This window comes from Osmerus mordax, chromosome 8 (genome assembly GCF_038355195.1).
Source record: "Osmerus mordax isolate fOsmMor3 chromosome 8, fOsmMor3.pri, whole genome shotgun sequence".
Lineage (NCBI taxonomy): Eukaryota > Metazoa > Chordata > Actinopteri > Osmeriformes > Osmeridae > Osmerus > Osmerus mordax.
The window spans coordinates 573,051-592,936 of record NC_090057.1 but is presented as its reverse complement, the minus strand read 5'-3'; the positions used below and the strand labels follow the sequence as shown (position 1 = coordinate 592,936).

Below are 19,886 nucleotides of genomic sequence, written 5' to 3'. Positions count from 1 at the left end.
GAAGGGAGAGAGGAGGGGAGAGAGACGAGGGGAGAGAGACGAGGGGAGAGAGGAGGGGAGAGAGACGAGGGGAGAGAGACGAGGGGAGAGAGGAGGGGAGAGAGACGAGGGGAGAGAGGAGGGGAGAGAGAGGAGGGGAGAGAGACGAGGGGAGAGAGGAGGGGAGAGAGGAGGGGAGAGAGACGAGGGGAGAGAGGAGGGGAGAGAGGAGAGGAGAGAGACGAGGGGAGAGAGAGGAGGGGAGAGAGGAGGGGAGAGAGGAGGGGAGAGAGAGGAGGGGAGAGAGGAGGGGAGAGAGGAGGGGAGAGAGGAGGGGAGAGAGACGAGGGGAGAGAGGAGGGGAGAGAGGAGGGGAGAGAGGAGGGGAGAGAGGAGGGGAGAGAGACGAGGGGAGAGAGGAGGGGAGAGAGGAGGGGAGAGAGACGAGGGGAGAGAGGAGGGGAGAGAGACGAGGGGAGAGAGGAGGGGAGAGAGAGGAGGGGAGAGAGGAGGGGAGAGAGGAGGGGAGAGAGAGGAGGGGAGAGAGGAGGGGAGAGAGAGGAGGGGAGAGAGGAGGGGAGAGACGAGGGGAGAGAGGAGGGGAGAGAGACGAGGGGAGAGAGGAGGGGAGAGAGGAGGGGAGAGAGAGGAGGGGAGAGAGAGGAGGGGAGAGAGGAGGGGAGAGAGAGGAGGGGAGAGAGGAGGGGAGAGAGGAGGGGAGAGAGAGGAGGGGAGAGAGGAGGGGAGAGAGGAGGGGAGAGACGAGGGGAGAGAGGAGGGGAGAGAGACGAGGGGAGAGAGGAGGGGAGAGAGGAGGGGAGAGAGACGAGGGGAGAGACGAGGGGAGAGAGGAGGGGAGAGAGGAGGGGAGAGAGACGAGGGGAGAGACGAGGGGAGAGAGGAGGGGAGAGAGGAGGGGAGAGAGACGAGGGCGTTAAAGAGTTAACACTGCAGACCCTGAAGAGAGAAGAGAAGCTCTTAATAACAGATATGGTTTGATGAATTGAGGGAGTTAGCAAGTTAATAAGAAGTTATTCAATAATCTCTTACTTTACTCAGAAAACTTAACTAAAGTTCTATAAAAGTGTTGATCCTGAAAGCCTGGTTTACAGCCTGCACATGCTGCAAGAGCAGGGAACGAGCTGCATGAAAACATCTCTCCATCTCTCCATCCCTCTTTCTATTTATCAATCCCTCCATCTCTCTCTCTCCATCCCTCTTTCTATTTATCAATCCCTCCATATCTCCATCTCTCCATCCCTCTTTCTATTTATCAATCCCTCCATCTCTCTATCTCTCCATCCCTCTTTCTATTTATCAATCCCTCCATCCCTCTTTCTATTTATCAATCCCTCCATCTCTCCATCCCTCTTTCTATTTATCAATCCCTCCATCTCTCCATCCCTCTTTCTATTTATCAATCCCTCCATCTCTCCATCTCTCCTCCCCTCACCTGGACCAGCTTGTCTATCCCCAGGGCTCGGTCCAGCTCGGCCAGCTGACTCTCGTCTCGGCTGAGGAAGCAGAGCAGCTGCTCCAGGAGAGCCTTCTCATCGCTGCGGCCCTCTGGGGTGGTGGGTGGGCACAGCAGCTCATCCAGGGGGCACGCGCCTTGCCTGCTCTCACACACACACACACACACACACACACACACACACAGGGACCAGACACACACACACAGGGACCAGACACACACACACAGGGACCAGACACACACACACAGGGACCAGACACATACACACCAGACACACGCAGAGAAATTACACACCTTTTTGTGTATTTGTGCGTGTCTGTATGTGTGTGTGGACAGCAAGGCTGAAGAACTGGGCACACAGCACCTGAGTGGACGTCAAGGAGTGTGTGTGTGTGAGAGTGTGTACAGTCCTAGTGTGCATGTGTTTGGTGCGTAACAGACTCACTCCTGAGGTGACGACAGTGGGCCATGTACAGGGTCTCCCACGCCGGACTCAAAGGGCACAGGCTCCATCAGAGGTAGAGGCTGGAACTGAGACCCAACCAAGTCTGTGTGCTCCATCTCAGCCAGCCCTGGAGAGAGAGGGGAAGGGAGAGAGAGGAGATAGAGGGGAAGGGAGAGAGAGAGGGGAGATAGAGGGGAAGAGAGAGAGAGGGGAGAGAGGAGAGAGATGGGAGAGAGAGATGGGAGAGAGGAGGGAGATAGAGGGGAAGAGAGAGAGAGGGGAGAGAGAGGGGAGAGAGGAGAGAGAGAGGGGAGAGAGATTGGAGAGAGATGGGAGAGAGGGGAGAGAGAGGAGACAGAGGAGAGGGGAGAGGGAGGGGAGAGGAGAGAGAGGGGAGAGGGAGGAGGGAGAGAGAGAGAGAGAGAGGAGAGAGAGAGGGGAGAGAGAGATGAGAGAGGAAAGAGGAGAGAGAGGGAGGAGAGGGAGGAGAGGGAGAGGAGAACAGTGAGGTAAGACAGGCTCCAGTACAGACATCTCTAAATGGGGAACCCCTCACACTAATATACAGTGTGGATGCATATGTTTATGTGTTTGTATCTGTTTGTTTAATACTATTTATTTCCTGCTTGATTGTTATCATGTTATGATTGTAGGCACCCTGAGATGGCCTTGATAATGATATCAGCACTATAAATAAAACGCATCATCATTATTCTTATTACTTCACGTATCAGAAACTCTCTGAGATTCGTTTATCAGTCTGACACCTGACTGGAAAAAGGTCTTCAGAAACATGATTGAGTCTCTCACTGCTGGAGCACACTGCGCTGGCAGGATCTGGGAAGGGATTGGAGCTCTCTCTGGGAGGCTGACCTGGGGTCTGGTCCTGGTCCTGGGTGTTGGTACTGCAGACATCAAAGGGAGACTGGAGGTGCAGACTGCAGGCGGAGGCCGGGCCTCCATCACTGAGCCCTGGAACACACACGCATGCACAGACACGCACATACGCACACACAACAGACAGGAAGTGAGACGGGTCAGGGAACAGCTCACTGTTAGACAGGAAGAGGCAGAGATTGGGGTGTTGGGGTCAGGAGCAAGGCTCTCTCCTCCCTGCCTGACCCAGCACCCTCGACCTGGCGGCAGGAACGTACCGCGGACAGGGGGTCCAGGGGACTCCTGCTTGATGGTGACGGTCCTGGGAATGTTCTCTTTGTTGGGCTGAAGTTGAGGCTGAGACTGGGGTTGGGAGGGTGACTGAATCATGACCTGGGACTGGGTTGGTGACTGTAAATGGAGCTGGGAGACAGGGGACTGGAACTGAGGTTGTTTGGGGGACTGGAACTGAGGTTGTGTGGGGGACTGGAGCTGAGGTTGTGAGGGGGACTGGAGCTGAGGTTGTGAGGGGGACTGGAGCTGAGGTTGTGTGGGGGACTGGTGCTGAGGTTGTGAGGGGGACTGGAGCTGAGGTTGTGAGGGGGACTGGAGCTGAGGTTGTGTGGGGGACTGGAGCTGAGGTTGTGTGGGGGACTGGTGCTGAGGTTGTGAGGGGGACTGGAGGTGAAGTTGTGAGGGGGACTGGAGCTGAGGTTGTTTGGGGGACTGGAGCTGAGGTTGTGAGGGGGACTGGAGCTGAGGTTGTGAGGGGGACTGGAGCTGAGGTTGTGAGGGGGACTGGAGCTGAGGTTGTGTGGGGGACTGGAGCTGAGGTTGTGTGGGGGACTGGAGGTGAGGTTGTTTGGGGGACTGGAGGTGAGGTTGTGTGGGGGACTGGAGCTGAGGTTGTGAGGAGGACTGGAGCTGAGGTTGTGTGGGGGACTGGAGCTGAGGTTTAGTGGGGGACTGGAGCTGAGGTTGTGAGGGGGACTGGAGCTGAGGTTTAGTGGGGGACTGGAGCTGAGGTTGTGTGGGGGACTGGAGCTGAGGTTGTGTGGGGGACTGGAGCTGAGGTTGTGAGGGGGACTGGAGCTGAGGTTGTGAGGGGGACTGGAGCTGAGGTTGTGTGGGGGACTGGAGCTGAGGTTGAGGTTGTGTCTGTATCTGGGGGCCCTGGGCCTCCTCGCTGCCCTGCTGGTCCCCAGGGAGGCCCCTGAGGGGGGGCAGCAGCTGGAACAGAGGGTCCAGGTCACTGGAGAACTAGGAGAGAGAGAGAGAGGATCAGTGGGCTAGTCTAGCGTTGGAGCTAAAGGTTCTTCCAGGAGGAAAGTTGGAGACCTTCCTGGAGGACCTATGTATGAAAAACAGTTTTCATCATTGATGAGTAATTGATGAAGACCTCCCGCACCCCTAAAAAAATTACTGAATATCTATAATCAGGCTTTATATTCCCAAAACCAAAGAAACGGATGCGTGAGATAAAGCTGTTTTCACACTACAGGCAATTCGCTACTTGATCGTTGCCTCTAAACAGTTCCAATTCATTTGCGAAAGTCAAGAGTACTGATACCATAAAAATCTACTTAAGTACCGTAACGGAGGTATCAGTACTTTACGATACATTTTTCAGACAACTTTTTAAATAAAAGTTGTATTATTTATTATCATTTTCTAAAAAAGTTACAAAAAATATATAGGTTTGAAAGGTTGCATTTTTACTCTCGAAATAACCATTTGGTTCTTAACTGCTCTAACTAGAACCTACCATAACACCAGCTCTACCTAGAGCCTACCATAACACCAGCTCTACCTAGATCCTACCATAACACCAGCTGTACCTAGAGCCTACCATAACACCAGCTCTACCTAGATCCTACCATAACACCAGCTGTACCTAGAGCCTACCATAACACCGGCTCTACCTACAACCTACCATAACACCGGCTCTACCTACAACCTACCATAACACCAGCTCTACCCAGGTAAACATGTTCTGGTTGTCAGTACCGTGTCTTGTGGCCAGGTGTCTCCCCCAGGCAGGGCGTCTCCCCCAGGGAGACCCTCCCCCGTGGTCCTCCTGGCCTTCACCCTGATAGTGTGCAGGCTAAGCACCGCGGGGGGCGGGAGGTCGGCCAGGTCCTTCTCGTCCGTGTCCAGCAGGAAGCGTAGCAGCTGGTGATCCTGAGGTTCCCTGGAGCCAGGTGTAGGGGGCGCTGCAACATGCTGGGGCTCCTTCTTCACCTCCACATCCCTCCTGCCCCCCCCGGCCTCCGGACCCCCCTCGCTGGGGCCGCTGTCCTGGAGCAGCCGGTGGAGGATCTTGTGGCGTTCGGTGAGGGTGCTGTGGGAGGTGGGGCACTGGGGGAGAGGGTTGGGGGGAGGAGAGGTGAGGGAGGAGGGGCATTGAGGGGGAGGGTTGGGGGGAGGAGGGGTGTGGTTGCTAGGCTTTGCCCCGTTGGTGTCCAGGAGCTGGCTGAGTTTGGGGTTGCCCAGCTGAGAGGTAGTGGGGGCTTTGACTCCGTCCCCTCCTCCCCCCTCGGGGGGTTTGGCAGGGGGGGGGCGTGCGGGGGAGGAGGTGGGGGTGCTGGCCTGTCTCTGGGGAAGAGGGGAGGGCAGTGAGAAGCCCATGGGCGTTGCGGCTCCCCCGTCCCCACCAGAGTGCTGCCTGCTGAGGCAGCCCCCTCCACCCACTGCCCCTGCTCCGGCTGGGGCGTGGAGGCCGGGCGTGGAGGGGGAGAAGGGCTTTCCTCCCAGACCGGGGCTCGCACGCGGCCGTCTGGGAGACACGAAGGAGGTAGGGGCGGCTGTGATTGGACTCCCCAGGGGGGAGGGGCTGTTGACCTGCTGAGGGCACATTCGATTGGGTATAAGATAGTCTGTGGGCGTGGCGTGGGCGTGTCCGTGGGCGGAGCTGTTGCCATTGTTGAGGTGGATGCCGGAGGGCAGGCCGGAGGGCAGGCCTGGGGCTTGGCTGGTCTCGCTGCCTGGGGGGAGGGCAGGGGAGCGGGAGGGCTGGGCTGGGCTTCCCTGGGCCAGTGGAAGGCTGGGGGTAGTGTGTTCCTGAGAGCTAGCTGTGTTGTGTTCCCTGGAGGGAGAGAGACACAAAATATGAGCTGGGAGGGATGGAGTGTGTACCTGTCGATAGTGCGGTGTGTGTACCTGTCGATAGTGTGTGTGTGTGTGTACCTGTCGATAGTGTGTGTGTGTATGTACCTGTCGATAGTGTGTGTGTGTGTGTACCTGTCGATAGTGCGGTGTGTGTACCTGTCGATAGTGTGTGTGTGTGTGTACCTGTCGATAGTGTGTGTGTACCTGTCGATAGTGTGTGTGTGTGTACCTGTCGATAGTGCGGTGTGTGTACCTGTCGATAGTGTGGGTGTAGCTGTCGATACTGTATGTGTGTGTGTACTTGTCGATAGTGTGTGTGTGTGTACCTGTCAATAGTGTGTGTGTGTACCTGTCAATAGTGTGTGTGTGTACCTGTCAATAGTGTGTGTGAGTGTACTTGTCGATAGTGTGTGTGTACCTGTCGATAGTGTGTATGCCCAGGATGAAGGGCTGAGTGGCAGTTTTGGGAGGGCAGCAGAACTTGCAGCGTGTCTGAGCACTGAGGGGAGAACCATCACTCAGGGTGACCCGGTATAGAGGACTGATGGCTGTACCATGGGTCATCACTGCGCACACACACACACACACACACACACAGAAGATACATGTCAAAAAGACACATCTCCTCCCCCCCTTCCCCTCACCTCCCCCCCCTCTCACCTCCCCTCCTCCCCCCCCCTTCCCCTCCTCCCCCTCCTCCTCCCCCCCTCACCTCCCCCCCCCTCCCCTCCTCCCCCTCCCCTCGCCTCTCCTCACCCTCGTGCAGCAGTTTCTTGGCGTGTGAGGGTTCTCTCCCCTGTGGCTGAAAGAAGGCGTAGATGCACTTCCTCACCACGTCCTCCCAGCCCGCTCGCCCTGACGCTCGAAGACCACTCGTCTCTATGGAGATGATCTTCCCTGGGGGAGAGACAGGTCAGTAATCTCAGATGGACACACAGACAGACAGACAGGTCAGTACTCTCAGATGGACACACAGACAGACAGACAGGTCAGTAATCTCAGATAGACACACAGACAGACAGACAGGTCAGTACTCTCAGATGGACACACAGACAGGTCAGTAATCTCAGATAGACACACAGACAGACAGGTCAGTACTCTCAGATGGACACACAGACAGACAGACAGGTCAGTACTCTCAGACAGGCAGACAGACAGTGGATGAGGAGGGTTCAGTAAAAGGGGGTCAGCGCTAGAGGTCAAGGGTGAAAGGTTACCTGTAGGGTCTTGCTTGGTGATGAAGGACTCTGTGCTGACAGGGAGGGGGGAGGGGCGGGGCACCCGGCACGCTATACAGATCAGGCAGCTCTGCAGGTCTGGACAAAGGTCACACAGGGGTCACCAAGAAGTCCCAGGGGTCACATCAGGTCAAAGATGGCAGAAGCAGAGATGTGTGTCTCACCGTCTCCCTCGTGTTGCATGCTGATTGGCTGAGACACGGTGAAGCACTGCATGAGCTTGTACTGTTGCCGGGCGTCCAGGTTGTCAGAGCGGCCCTCGTCTGGAGGTCGCTTCAGCAGGCGGCAGCAGAACACACGACTGCTGCTCCCGCCCTCCTGGGACCAGGGGACCCCGTTCACTACACACGCACACGCACACACACACAGTGACTCCTCCACACCCTCCATCTCTTCCTGTCTGTTGTCCTGCTATCCCTTCTCATCCTCTCCTCTTTCAACATGATCATATTCACCTCATTTCTGCTGTTTCTGCTGCTCCCTCCCCCCCTCTTCCCTCTCTCCCCTCGCTCCCTCTCTCTCTCCCTCCCCCCTCTTCCCTCTCCCCTCCTCCCCCCTCGCTCCCTCTGTCTCCCCCCTCTTCCCCCCTCCCCTCCTCCTCCCCCCTCCTCTCCCCCTCCTCACCCAGACTCCGGGGCAGCAGGGTGCGTATGAACTCGTTGTGATCCCCCACGTGGAGGATGCTGTACACGCTGGACGTCATGAGCTCCTCCTGCCCGTAACCTAGGTAACCCCTCACGTTCTCCGACACAAACACGATGCGTCCCTCCCGGTTCACCACGAAGAAGAACCCATCCAGGGCCTGGGGGGAGAGAGGGAGGGAGGGGGGAGAGGGGAGAGGGAAGGAGAGGGGAGAGGGAGGGAGGGGGGAGAGGGAGGGAGGGGGGAGAGGGGAGAGGGAGGGAGGGAGGGAGGGGGGAGAGGGAGGGGCGAGGGGGGAGAGGGGTGAGGAAGCCTGACTGACAGGATGGATCACCAGAAACAGGCTTCGTGTTTGAAATGGGGGGGATTTTGACTTCAGCAGCTTGACCAGAGACAGCCCCCTCAGTTCAAACCCGAGACAGCTTTATTGAGTGTGTTACCTCTAGCAGCATAGGCCCCAGGGCCTCCTTCTCCACCAGACCCTGGCTGCTGGACGAGATGTCGCTCTTCTGCACATCATCATCCACCATCAAAGCTGCTTTCTCTGGGAGGAGAAAGAGGTGGAGAGAGAGAGGAGGAGGAGAGGCATGTTAATACAATAGACCAGGGTGCTGACCAGAACAGACCAGGGATTGTACATTTAGTGTCCTTTTAAATATTAAATATTTTATAATATAATTGTTATGGTTGGGGGCGAAAAATTGATTGATCGCGATTCAGTCTTCTAGCGATTCACATTGATTCACAAATGCAAAAAATCGAGAATCAATTTGTAATCGTTCTGTGACCACAAGAATCAATTCGAATCAATTTGAATCAAAAGGTACCAAAAGATTCCCACCCCTAATAATTGTATAATATAATACTTGGGGTTTGATTTTTTTCTTATGTCCGGGATGTGATTTCTGTTCTCTTGTTAATCTCTCAGTTTGACATCTGGAGTAGAGGAGAGGGGAGAGAAGGGAGAGAGGGGAGAGAGGGGGGGAGAGAGGGAGAGAGAGGGGGGGGAGAGATGGGGAGAGAGAAGGGGATATAGAGGGGGATAGATGGGGGAGAGAGATGGGGAGAGATGGGGAGAGAGAATGGGATATAGAGGGGGAGAGATGGGGGAGAGAGATGGGGGAGAGAGAGGGGGAGTGAGGGGAGAGAGAGGAAAGCTGGGAAGTGACAGAGTAGGGGCAAGTTCTGTGTATCTATTTGTGTGTGTGTGTGTGTCCATTGCAGGGCAGGGGGAAAAGGAAACCAGGAAAGTGTGTGTGAGAGAGGCCCCTCTTGCACAAGGTCAGAGGGGCAAGCTGCTTAGCTATTGGCTGTGTTCACACACGCCCCCTCCCCCTCAGCTTGCAAAACACTAGGAGAGGGGCCCAGTGTCAGTTTGTGCGTTTGCATGTGTGTGGAGGTATGTGTGGAGAGCGTGTGTGTGTGGAGAATATATGTGTGTGTGTGTGGAGAGTATGTGTGTGTGGAGGTGGTAGGGATGTGTGTGTGCGTGTGGAGGTGGTAGGGATGTGTGTGTGTGTGTGGTAGGGATGTGTTTGTGTGTGTGGAGGTGGTAGGGATGTGTGTGTGTGTGGTAGGGATGTGTGTGTGTGTGTGTGGTAGGGATGTGTGTGTGTGTGTGTGTGGTAGGGATGTGTGTGTGTGGAGGTGGTAGGGATGTGTGTGTGTGTGTGTGTGGTAGGGATGTGTGTGTGTGGAGGTGGTAGGGATGTGTGTGTGTGTGTGTGTGTCGTAGGGATGTGTGTGTGTGTGCTAGGGATGTGTGTGTGTGTGGTAGGCATGTGTGTGTGGAGGTGGTAGGGATGTGTGTGTGTGTGTGGTAGGGATGTGTGTGTGTGTGGTAGGGATGTGTCGGTTCAGGGCCTATTTGAGGATCCTGGGTTGATCTAATGTGATGATCCCTTCTGATAATATCGTTTCTTAGTGTTGGTTTGGATAAAAGCCTCTGTCAGATGAATAACATGTACTTGTGGTGATGGTGTTGCTGTAAAGCACTGACCTAAATCCCACTGGGGGAGATCGCAACACAGGGATGTTGTGTGTGTGTTTGTGTGCTGTGTGTGTGCTGTGTTGTATGTGTGTGTGTGTGTGTGTATGCTGTGTGTGTGTGTGTGTATGCTGTGTGTGTGCTGTGTGTGTGCTGTGTTGTATGTGTGTGTGTGTGTGTGTGTGCTGTGTGTGTGTGTGTGTGTGTGCTGTACCCTGCTCTCTGTGTTTGAGCTGCTGGATCTGCAGCAGGGTGTTCTTCAGGATGTGGTGCTTGTCCGGCTTCACGTTCAGGCTGGCGATGTCGGCCATGTTGGCGGAGAGCAGGTCTGCCAGCTCCTCGATGTAGCGACACTGGAGCAGCCTCCTCCTCTGCTCCCCACTGCACACACACACACACACACACACAGGGGTTACTAACATGTGGACAGCTCTAGTACAGCTGGGAGAGAACAAGTGATCATGTGACACAGCTGGGATAGAACAAATGATCATGTGACACAGCTGGGAGAGAACAAATGATCATGTGACACAGCTGGGAGAGAATCCACACGTCGAGACCACTTATACTGAGAGGGTTAGAGGAAGAGGAGAGAGACAGCAGACCTCTCAATAATTAATGGTCTATAAAAGCTACAGATCAGAGAGAGAGAGAGACTGAGAAGAACAGGAGAAAGAGGGTGGAGAGAGAGAGAGACTGAGAAGAACAGGAGAAAGAGGGTGGAGAGAGAGAGACTGAGAAGAACAGGAGAAAGAGGGTGGAGAGAGAGAGGTGGAAAAGAGGGATTACTGGAGAGAAAAGAAAGCGAGACAGATGCTGAAAATCAAGCACACTGGAGAGATCAGCAGAGACAGTTTTCAGAGCTGGAGAGACAGGCGGCTGGGGGGGGACAGTCTCACAGTAGTTTAATGTTCTTTCTCCCAGCAGGGGGTCACCTGACAAGGATAATGAGAAGAACCCTGCTGACAGACAATGTAACACTCTACCATCCCCTCCCTCCCTCTCTCTCTTTACCCCCTCCCTCCCTCTCCCCCTCTCTCTCTCCCTCTCTACTCCCTCCCTCCCTCCCTCTCCCCCTCTCTCTCTCCCTCTCTACTTCCTCCATCCCTCTCTCTCTACTCCCTCCCTCCCTCTCTACTTCCTCCATCCCCCTCTCTCTACTCCCTCCCTCTCTCTCTACTTCCTCCATCCCTCTCTCTCTACTCCCTCTCTCCTTCCTCCATCCCACTCTCTCTACTCCCTCCCTCTCTCTCTACTTCCTCCATCCCTCTCTCTCTACTTCCTCCATCCCTCTCTCTCTACTCCCTCCATCCCTCTACTTCCTCCATCCCCCTCTCTCTACTCCCTCTCTCTCTCTCTACTTCCTCCATCCCCCTCTCTCTACTCCCTCCATCTCTCTCTAGTTCCTCCATCCCCCTCTCTCTACTCCCTCCCTCTCTCTCTATTTCCTCCATCCCCTCTCTCTACTCCCTCCCTCTCTCTCTACTTCCTCCATCCCTCTCTCTCTACTCCCTCTCTCTACTTCCTCCATCCCCCTCTCTCTACTCCCTCCCTCTCTCTCCATTTCCTCCATCCCTCTCTCTCTACTCCCTCCATCCCTCTCTCTCTCTCTACCCCATCCTACCTCTCGCTGTCTCTCTACTCCCACCCCTGTGGAGCGCGGAGGGGGCAGCAGTAAAAGTAGGTCAGTGCATTGCCACGGCTACACGCGTAGTGACAGGGTGTGTGTACAAGTCAGGCACTGTGTTACCACACACACTCTCACACACACCCTCACCATCTCCACCCTCAGGTGTGCTTACCTGTGTCCTGAGGTGTCGCATGGGGATCCCTTCCTCTTGCGAGACTCTGTGGGGGCGGGGTCCAGCACGCTCTCCCCAACTGCACTCATGGTGGTCTCCAACACACCTTACAGGAAGTAGGAGCGTAAGACCAATCAACAACCAGCAGATCTCCAACATAGCTTCCTGACAGCCAGTGAGATATCTACCTAGCTGTGTCTCCATCTCTCCTTCCCTCCCATTCACTCTACAAAGTACACTTCGGGAAAAATGTTAAAGCCATAACTCTCTCACACCCTCATAACCAGCTAGTCTCTCAACCAGCTAGCCTCTTAACCAGCTAGTCTCTCAACCAGCTAGCCTCTTAACCAACAAGTCTCTCAACTAGCTAGCCTCTAAACCAGCTACTCTCTCAACTAGCTACCCTCTTAACCAGCTAGTCTCTTAACTAGCTAGCCTCTTAACCAGCTAGTCTCTTAACTAGCTAGCCTCTTAACCAGCTAGTCTCTCAACTAGCTAGCCTCTAAACCAGCTAGTCTCTCAACTAACTAGCCTCTTAACCAGCTAGCCTCTCAACCAGCTAGCCTATTAACTCTCCCTTCCTTTTGCTCTCTCCCTCTATGTTTCTCTCTCTCCCTCTCTCACACTCTCTAACACTCAACTGAGCTGAACATAATTTTTTTTATAGAAAACACTTCCATCAGGTTTCAACCGAATAAAAAACAGTGTATGACACGATGAGGCAGCAGCAGGCAAAGGATGGGAGAGGAGTTAGTGTGAGGATTAGTGTGAGGAGTTAGTGTGAGGGAGAGGAGTTAGTGTGAGGGAGAGGAGTTAGTGTGAGGAGTTAGTGTGAGGGAGAGGAGTTAGTGTGAGGGAGAGGAGTTAGTGTGAGGGAGAGGAGTTAGTGTGAGGAGTTAGTGTGAGGGAGAGGAGTTAGTGTGAGGAGTTAGTGTGAGGGAGAGGAGTTAGTGTGAGGGAGAGGAGTTAGTGTGAGGGAGAGGAGTTAGTGTGAGGAGTTAGTGTGAGGGAGAGGAGTTAGTGTGAGGGAGAGCAGTTAGTGTGAGGGAGAGGAGTTAGTGTGAGGGAGAGGAGTTAGTGTGAGGAGTTAGTGTGAGGGAGAGGAGTTAGTGTGAGGGAGAGGAGTTAGTGTGAGGAGTTAGTGTGAGGGAGAGGAGTTAGTGTGAGGGAGAGGAGTTAGTGTGAGGAGTTAGTGTGAGGGAGAGGAGTTAGTGTGAGGGAGAGGAGTTGGTGTGAGTTAGCGCCTCCCTGCTTCTGAGGCTGTTGGTGAAGGGGTGATTCTACAGTACTGATGATGAAGGGAAGATGAAGGGTTATAAGTGCATATTTTTATGGTATTTTGGTGGTCAGGAACAGTCTGCATTTGACCGCAAATGACTAAATGTAAATGCTAATGCATTTACCAGACACCATTGCAAAAAGACCATAATCTCAGCTTTGATATTACATCATCCTGATAGGGCAGTGCAGCAATAACAACATCATATCTCAAGTGCAACATCATAAAAGATTGCAGGTGAATTCTGTTTTACAAGATAGACCCCCTAGGACCAGAACCAGAACCAGGACCAGAAATCAAGGCCAGAAACCAGGACCAGAACCAGAAGCTGGGTAATCCTCTCTCTGTCTGCTGGAGAGCATGGCAGCAACAGCGTAGTGTGAGACAGTGGGGGCATTTACACTACTGTGGGTCTTCCCAAGTCATGCTGCTTTGAGGAAGGGAGGGACAGAGAGGGAGGGAGAGGGAAAGAGGGAGAGATAAAGAAACAGCAAGAGAAAAGAGGAAAACCAAAAGATGCATACAAAGCAGAGCAGAGAGGGAGAGCAGATTTCTCTACAAAAAGAGCCCTCCCTGTGTGAGGTAAAGCCCTCCCTGTGTGAGGTAAAGCCCTCCCTGTGAGGTAAAGCCCTCCCTGTGTGAAGTAAAGCCCTCCCTGTGTGAGGTAAAGCCCTCCCTGTGTGAGGTAAAGCCCTCCCTGTGTGAGGTAAAGCCCTCCCTGTGTGGGGTAAAGCCCTCCCTGTGTGGGGTAAAGCCCTCCCTGTGTGAGGTAAAGCCCTCCCTGTGAGGTAAAGCCCTCCCTGTGTGAGGTGAAGCCCTCCCTGTGAGGTAAAGCCCTCCCTGTGTGAGGTAAAGCCCTCCCTGTGTGAGGTAAAGCCCTCCCTGTGAGGTGAAGCCCTCCCTGTGAGGTAAAGCCCTCCCTGTGTGAGGTAAAGCCCTCCCTGTGTGAGGTAAAGCCCTCCCTGTGTGAGGTGAAGCCCTCCCTGTGAGGTAAAGCCCTCCCTGTGTGAGGTGAAGCCCTCCCTGTGAGGTAAAGCCCTCCCTGTGTGAGGTAAAGCCCTCCCTGTGTGGGGTAAAGCCCTCCCTGTGTGGGGTAAAGCCCTCCCTGTGTGGGGTAAAGCCCTCCCTGTGTGAGGTGAAGCTCTCCCTGTGAGGTAAAGCCCTCCCTGTGTGAGGTGAAGCCCTCCCTGTGTGAGGTAAAGCCCTCCCTGTTCAAGGTGAGAGGTCAGGAAACACTCAAGGACTTGGGTCCACAACACAACCAGTGTTGAGTCATTTAAGTATTAGTATTTACATTTACATTTATTCATTTAGCAGACGCTTTTATCCAAAGCGACTTCCAAGAGAGAGCTTTACAAAGTGCATAGGTCACTGATCATAACAACAAGATAGCCAAAAACCATTGCGAGTAGCCAAAACATGAAGCACACATTGTGAACAACCAAAGTAAGTGCCAACGGGAAGAACCATAAGAGCATGTAGTTAAACAAGTTACAATTAAACAACATGAACCGCTATAAGTGCAAGTGTACCTGTGGAAAAAAGCAAGCAACAGTAATAAAAACAATATATCACAGCGAGAACAAAAATGTAAAACAGTTACCACTAACCACAAGAGCAACAAGTCTAGTATAGTATAAGCTGTAAGCATTTCAAGAGCTAAATAAAGCACTTTTCAGCCTCCCCCAGCCCCAGCCTCCCCCAGCCCACCAAGCCCCAGCCTCCCCCAGCCTACCCAGGCTCCCCCAGCCTACCCAGGCTCCCCCAGCCTCCCCAAGCCCCAGCCTCCCCCAGCCCCAGCCTCCCCCAGCTCCAGCCTCCCCCAGCATTGTTCCACCCTGTGATCCAGGATGTTTACCAGGAGAAGGAAACATCATGCAGCGCTCCACAGCCCCGTTCCACCTACAGACTCACTGAAGATATACACACCCTGTTCCACCTACAGACTCACTTTAAATATACACATGACGGGAGGCTGCAGTGAGGAGTCATGACGGGAGGCTGCAGTGAGGAGTCATAACGGGAGGCTGCAGTGAGGAGTCATAACGGGAGGCTGCAGTGAGGAGTCATGACGGGAGGCTGCAGTGAGGAGTCATGACGGGAGGCTGCAGTGAGGAGTCATAACGGGAGGCTGCAGTGAGGAGTCATAACGGGAGGCTGCAGTGAGGAGTCATGACGGGAGGCTGCAGTGAGGAGTCATAACGGGAGGCTGCAGTGAGGAGTCATAACGGGAGGCTGCAGTGAGGAGTCATGACGGGAGGCTGCAGTGAGGAGTCATGACGGGAGGCTGCAGTGAGGAGTCATGACGGGAGGCTGCAGTGAGGAGTCATGACGGGAGGCTGCAGTGAGGAGTCATAACGGGAGGCTGCAGTGAGGAGTCATAACGGGAGGCTTCAGTGAGGAGTCATGACGGGAGGCTGCAGTGAGGAGTCATAACGGGAGGCTGCAGTGAGGAGTCATGACGGGAGGCTGCAGTGAGGAGTCATGACGGGAGGCTGCAGTGAGGAGTCATGACGGGAGGCTGCAGTGAGGAGTCATAACGGGAGGCTGCAGTGAGGAGTCATAACGGGAGGCTGCAGTGAGGAGTCATAACGGGAGGCTGCAGTGAGGAGTCATGACGGGAGGCTGCAGTGAGGAGTCATAACGGGAGGCTGCAGTGAGGAGTCATGACGGGAGGCTGCAGTGAGGAGTCATGACGGGAGGCTGCAGTGAGGAGTCATAACGGGAGGCTGCAGTGAGGAGTCATAACAGGAGGCTGCAGTGAGGGGTCATGACGGGAGGCTGCAGTGAGGGGTAATTGGTGGGCATGAGGACAACAACGGTGTTCATAAACACACGCGCGCTGTCAGATTCTGGGTTTCCACGGCAACTGCAGCATCCACGGCCGCGTGTGTTAACTGCTGCACAGTAACCATGGGGACAGACTACTCGGAAGAGGAGAGTGATGGGAAAGGAGGAAGACGGTAGAAAGGGGGCTGGGGGGGAGGAGGGGAGATGAGAGGAGGGGAGAGGTGAGGAGGGGTGAGGTGAGGATAGGAGGGGAGAGGTGAGGTAGATAACTGATAAAATGCTCAGACAGGAGATACCTGTCCAGGGCTCGACAATAACGATGGCCCGATGGCCCGGGGCCAGTAAAAAGTAACAACGGGACAGTTAAACTAGCAACTCACTGGCCCGATCGGGCCACTGCAAATTATTGATTGAAAAGAAAATTTGCATTGTAAAAGTTAACATCCTTCATATGTTTTGCTATCTGCTAAATGCATAAATAACTTTGCAGCTCGTGGGGCGCAAAGTTGGCAAATCAAGAGTTGAGTAGTGAGTGACGAGTGGTTGTCAAATTGTAATTCTCTAATCTCGATGCATTTTTTAACAACTGGCGTGAGACAATAAAGTGAAGATGGCAGCAAAGTAGAGCTACGAGCTCAAACAGAAGCAACTTTTTTATGGAACGAAGATGCACTGTGTCGTCTGTTGTATGTTCCCGTCTAAGGCAGACAAAAGTGTATATTTTTACACAGGCACCGACAATTTTCGAAAACAATACCTGACCAGCCATGCAAGCAGACAGCCCCTGGTTTGCGTGACAGCTAAGCGGATGGTTGACAATCCATCTTCGAGGCCGTTGACCATGCTGGTCAGGAATTTAAATGTAGATGCCCATCGTGTTATTGCACGACTTATAACAACCGCATATCACGTAATTAAGACGGGCCAGCCGTTCGCCTAGTTTCCCCAGGCAATTGAACTGCAGCAGAAGAATGGTTTCGACTTGGGTACTTAGTATCATACTGATGAAATGCTATGGAAGCTTTTATATATTAGCATTGAGGGACCAGAGGTTTCAGTTTCAGCCAGACAGAGTTGTGCAGAGATAGCTGTCAGCAGGGGAGAGAACACGTCATGTTTGAGGTTAAGTCAATTGTTTTTCTGACTATTACCTTTTAATTTTTTATCACTAGAAATGTGATTTCATTTTTGTTTGTTTTTATATCCAGGATGTGTTTAATAAATGGTTAAATATGTTAACAGAATAACACAACTTATAAGTCTTTGGTTTTGTTGTAACAATGATAAATTACAACTTTTGGAGGGGGGGCCAGTAAAAACTGTCTTGGGGCCAGTAAGTTTCAAACCCACTGGCCCGATGGGGCCAGTGCCAATTTTTTTTAATGTTGAGCCCTGCTGTCTAAGCATTCCACCCAGCTGCTAGTCCAAGCACTTGTCCTCTCAAAGTTGGACTACTGCAACTCGCTGCTCACCGGTCTCCCAGCATGTGCAACCCGCCCTCTCCAGAGAATTCAGAACGCAGCAGCCCACCTGGTCTTCAATCTCCCCAGACGCTCCCATGTCACCCTGTCCTCATCTCCCTCCACTGGCTATCCATCACGGCCCGTATCAGATTCAAGACTCTGGTACTGACCTTCCGAGCGGTGAACGGGACTGCACCCGACTACATCCAGTCTCTCCTCCAGCCTTACACCCCCACCCGCCACCTACGGTCTTCTTCTGACAACCGTCTGGTGGTCCCACCGCTCAAGAGCGCCCGGTCCCAACACAAGCTCTTCTCCTGTCTGGCCCCCCAATGGTGGAATCAACTCCCCACCTCCATCAGAGACACTGACTGACTCCACACCTTCAAGAAAAGGCTAAAGACGCACTTGTTCCGGGAGTACAACGGTACTTAAGAAAGATTTGTTGGATCCGATGTTAGTTTATTTCCTCCATTAACACAATGACACTTATTGAGTGACTTGTTGCACCTGTTGGTTAGTTTTTAACTGATTTAACTACTTGTAATCGCTGTAAATTATATTATTGTTGCTTGCTTTCCTACAGGTACACGCTCGCACTTTTTAGGTTCATGTTGTTTAATTTGTAATTTGTTTAACCACATGCTCTTATGTTTCTTCCGATTGGCACTTATTTGCTTTTCACAATGTACGTTTCATGTTTTGGTTACCCACAATGTTTTTGGGGCTATGTCATTGTTTATGATCATTGACCTATGCACTTTTCTAATCTCTCTCTAGGAAGTCGCTTTGGATAAAAGCGTATGCTAAATGAATAAATGTAAATGTAGGTGAGGAGGGGAGAGGTGAGGCTGAGGTACGTACTCAATGTAGGTGAGGAGGGGAGAGGTGAGGCTGAGGTACGTACTCAATGTAGGCGAGGAGGGGAAAGGTGAGGCTGAGGTACGTACTCAATGTATGGCTCCGGAGGGTGTCATGTGAGGGGGTGCCGTTCAGGGGGGGCAGTCCTCTGGTCTCTGGCTGGGCTGCTGCTGTCAGGCTGAGAGCTCCAGGGCAGGAGGGCTACGGCTCCCTAGCCTGCCTGGCGTACAGCACCATCCCTGGGGAGGAGAGAGGGGAGGAGAGAGGGCAGGGAGGCCTTCTGGAGGAGCGGGAGGAGGGGAGGAGGGGGGACGGGAGAGAGATGTGTGTGTGTGAGTGGCGGTATATACGTCTCTCCTGTAGTCTTACATAAGAGACATCTGCCTACACTACATGACTATATTACTACATTACTTACATAGGAGCTCTCCCCTTAGGGTAGTGGAATCGAACCAGCAACCTTCTGGTTAATAGCCCGATTCCCTAACTGCTCAGCCATCTGACTCCTGTTATTATTTCCTCACTAAAATAATATGTTAATGCAGTTTCTGATGAATAAAATGTATAAAAATACAAACTTGAGATATGAAACTTAAAGTCCTTTGAACAAAAACACAATAAAAAAATAAATAATAATATTCATTCAAACCGATAGTTTGGAAAATGCCCAATATCGGCCGATAATATCGGCCCGCCGATATATTGGTCGGGCTCTAACACACCAGAGAGCGTCACAACACACAGCTCCTGGTCATGGCTGGGGACACCAGGTTAGGGAAACTTAGTAGTAGTTAGGGCTGCAACAACGAATTGATTAAATCGATTAAAATTGATTATTAAAAGCTTTGGCAACGAATTTCATTATCGATTCGTTGTGTCGCGCGATTATTACGCCACTCAATATGTCATGGAGATGTTTGAGTATTTAAAAAAAAAAAGTAGTTGAGCACGGAGCGGAGGTAGAGGAAAGGCCATCGGAGAGACGCTGTTGAGTAACGTTGTTCTGAAACACTCTGGCGGAGGCAGAGAAATCAGTACGACCCAAGTCATCCAAGGTGTGGGAACATTTCACACTAAATACATTGAAAAAGTGTGTTAATTGACCGAGGTGAAGTTAGTTTCATATTCGACATTCGTCTCACATTCGGAAGATGCTACTTTGCAGCATCACGTTAGGGACCGGGTGAAAACAACCCATACCATTTTGAAAAATTGTATTCCTAAAAATAATATTTTTAGGAATATAATACCTCAAACAGACACCAGAGTATCTTTACAATGTCTGGTATACTTCCACAGGCTTTACTTTTTCAATTAAGTTTCAAATAAAATGATAGAAAATCGCTAATCTTTGAAAATAGCTTAGTCTCGCAAATCTTAACTTTTTTCCAAATTGTGTCAAAAAAATCTTAAATATACACCAGATTATTCTAATAAAGTCTGGCCTACTTCCACAACCTTTCAATTTTCAATAAAGTTTTAAACAAAACTCAAATTGCTCATCTTGGAAAATAGCATTACATCCACACTAAAAATTGTATGCTTGTTTGTGCACATTCTGAAGATTTTTTGCACTGTGAATTTGCAATGTCAGTTCTGTTTTTGAATAAAGGGTTGGAAATTAATGCTTTTTTGTTTTTGTATCCGATTCATCGATTAATCGAAAAAAGAATCGACAGATTAATCGATTATTAAAATAATCGTTAGTTGCAGCCCTAGTAGTAGTACTAGTAGTGATAAAAATAGTACTGTGTGAGTATGGATCCTTGTAGTAGTAGTGGTAGTAATAGTCCTATAGTAGAAGAACTATTGATGGTAGTTAATTTACAGATACATCTGAACTACATTGTAGAGCACATAACTGAAGTACCTGCTGATCCAGGAGAAAATTCAAATACACAGAAAAGGAGGGGGAGAGGGAAACAAGAGATAGTGACAAGGA

General features: G+C 52.1%; 1 protein-coding gene across 1 annotated transcript in view; it reads right to left on the bottom strand.

Moving 5' to 3' along the window:
* ncoa1 (nuclear receptor coactivator 1) overlaps positions 1–19,886 on the bottom strand; it is a 28,157-nt gene that overhangs the window by 3,167 nt on the left and 5,104 nt on the right. The window contains 15 exon segments of the mRNA XM_067241768.1: positions 1,433–1,590; positions 1,891–2,025; positions 2,709–2,870; positions 3,053–3,202; positions 3,755–4,034; positions 4,782–5,859; positions 6,301–6,448; positions 6,639–6,779; positions 7,100–7,198; positions 7,285–7,461; positions 7,745–7,922; positions 8,203–8,306; positions 9,964–10,130; positions 11,552–11,657; positions 18,034–18,224. Coding sequence (XP_067097869.1) covers positions 1,433–1,590; positions 1,891–2,025; positions 2,709–2,870; positions 3,053–3,202; positions 3,755–4,034; positions 4,782–5,859; positions 6,301–6,448; positions 6,639–6,779; positions 7,100–7,198; positions 7,285–7,461; positions 7,745–7,922; positions 8,203–8,306; positions 9,964–10,130; positions 11,552–11,640 — 3,066 coding nt within the window. The 5' untranslated portion in view covers positions 11,641–11,657; positions 18,034–18,224.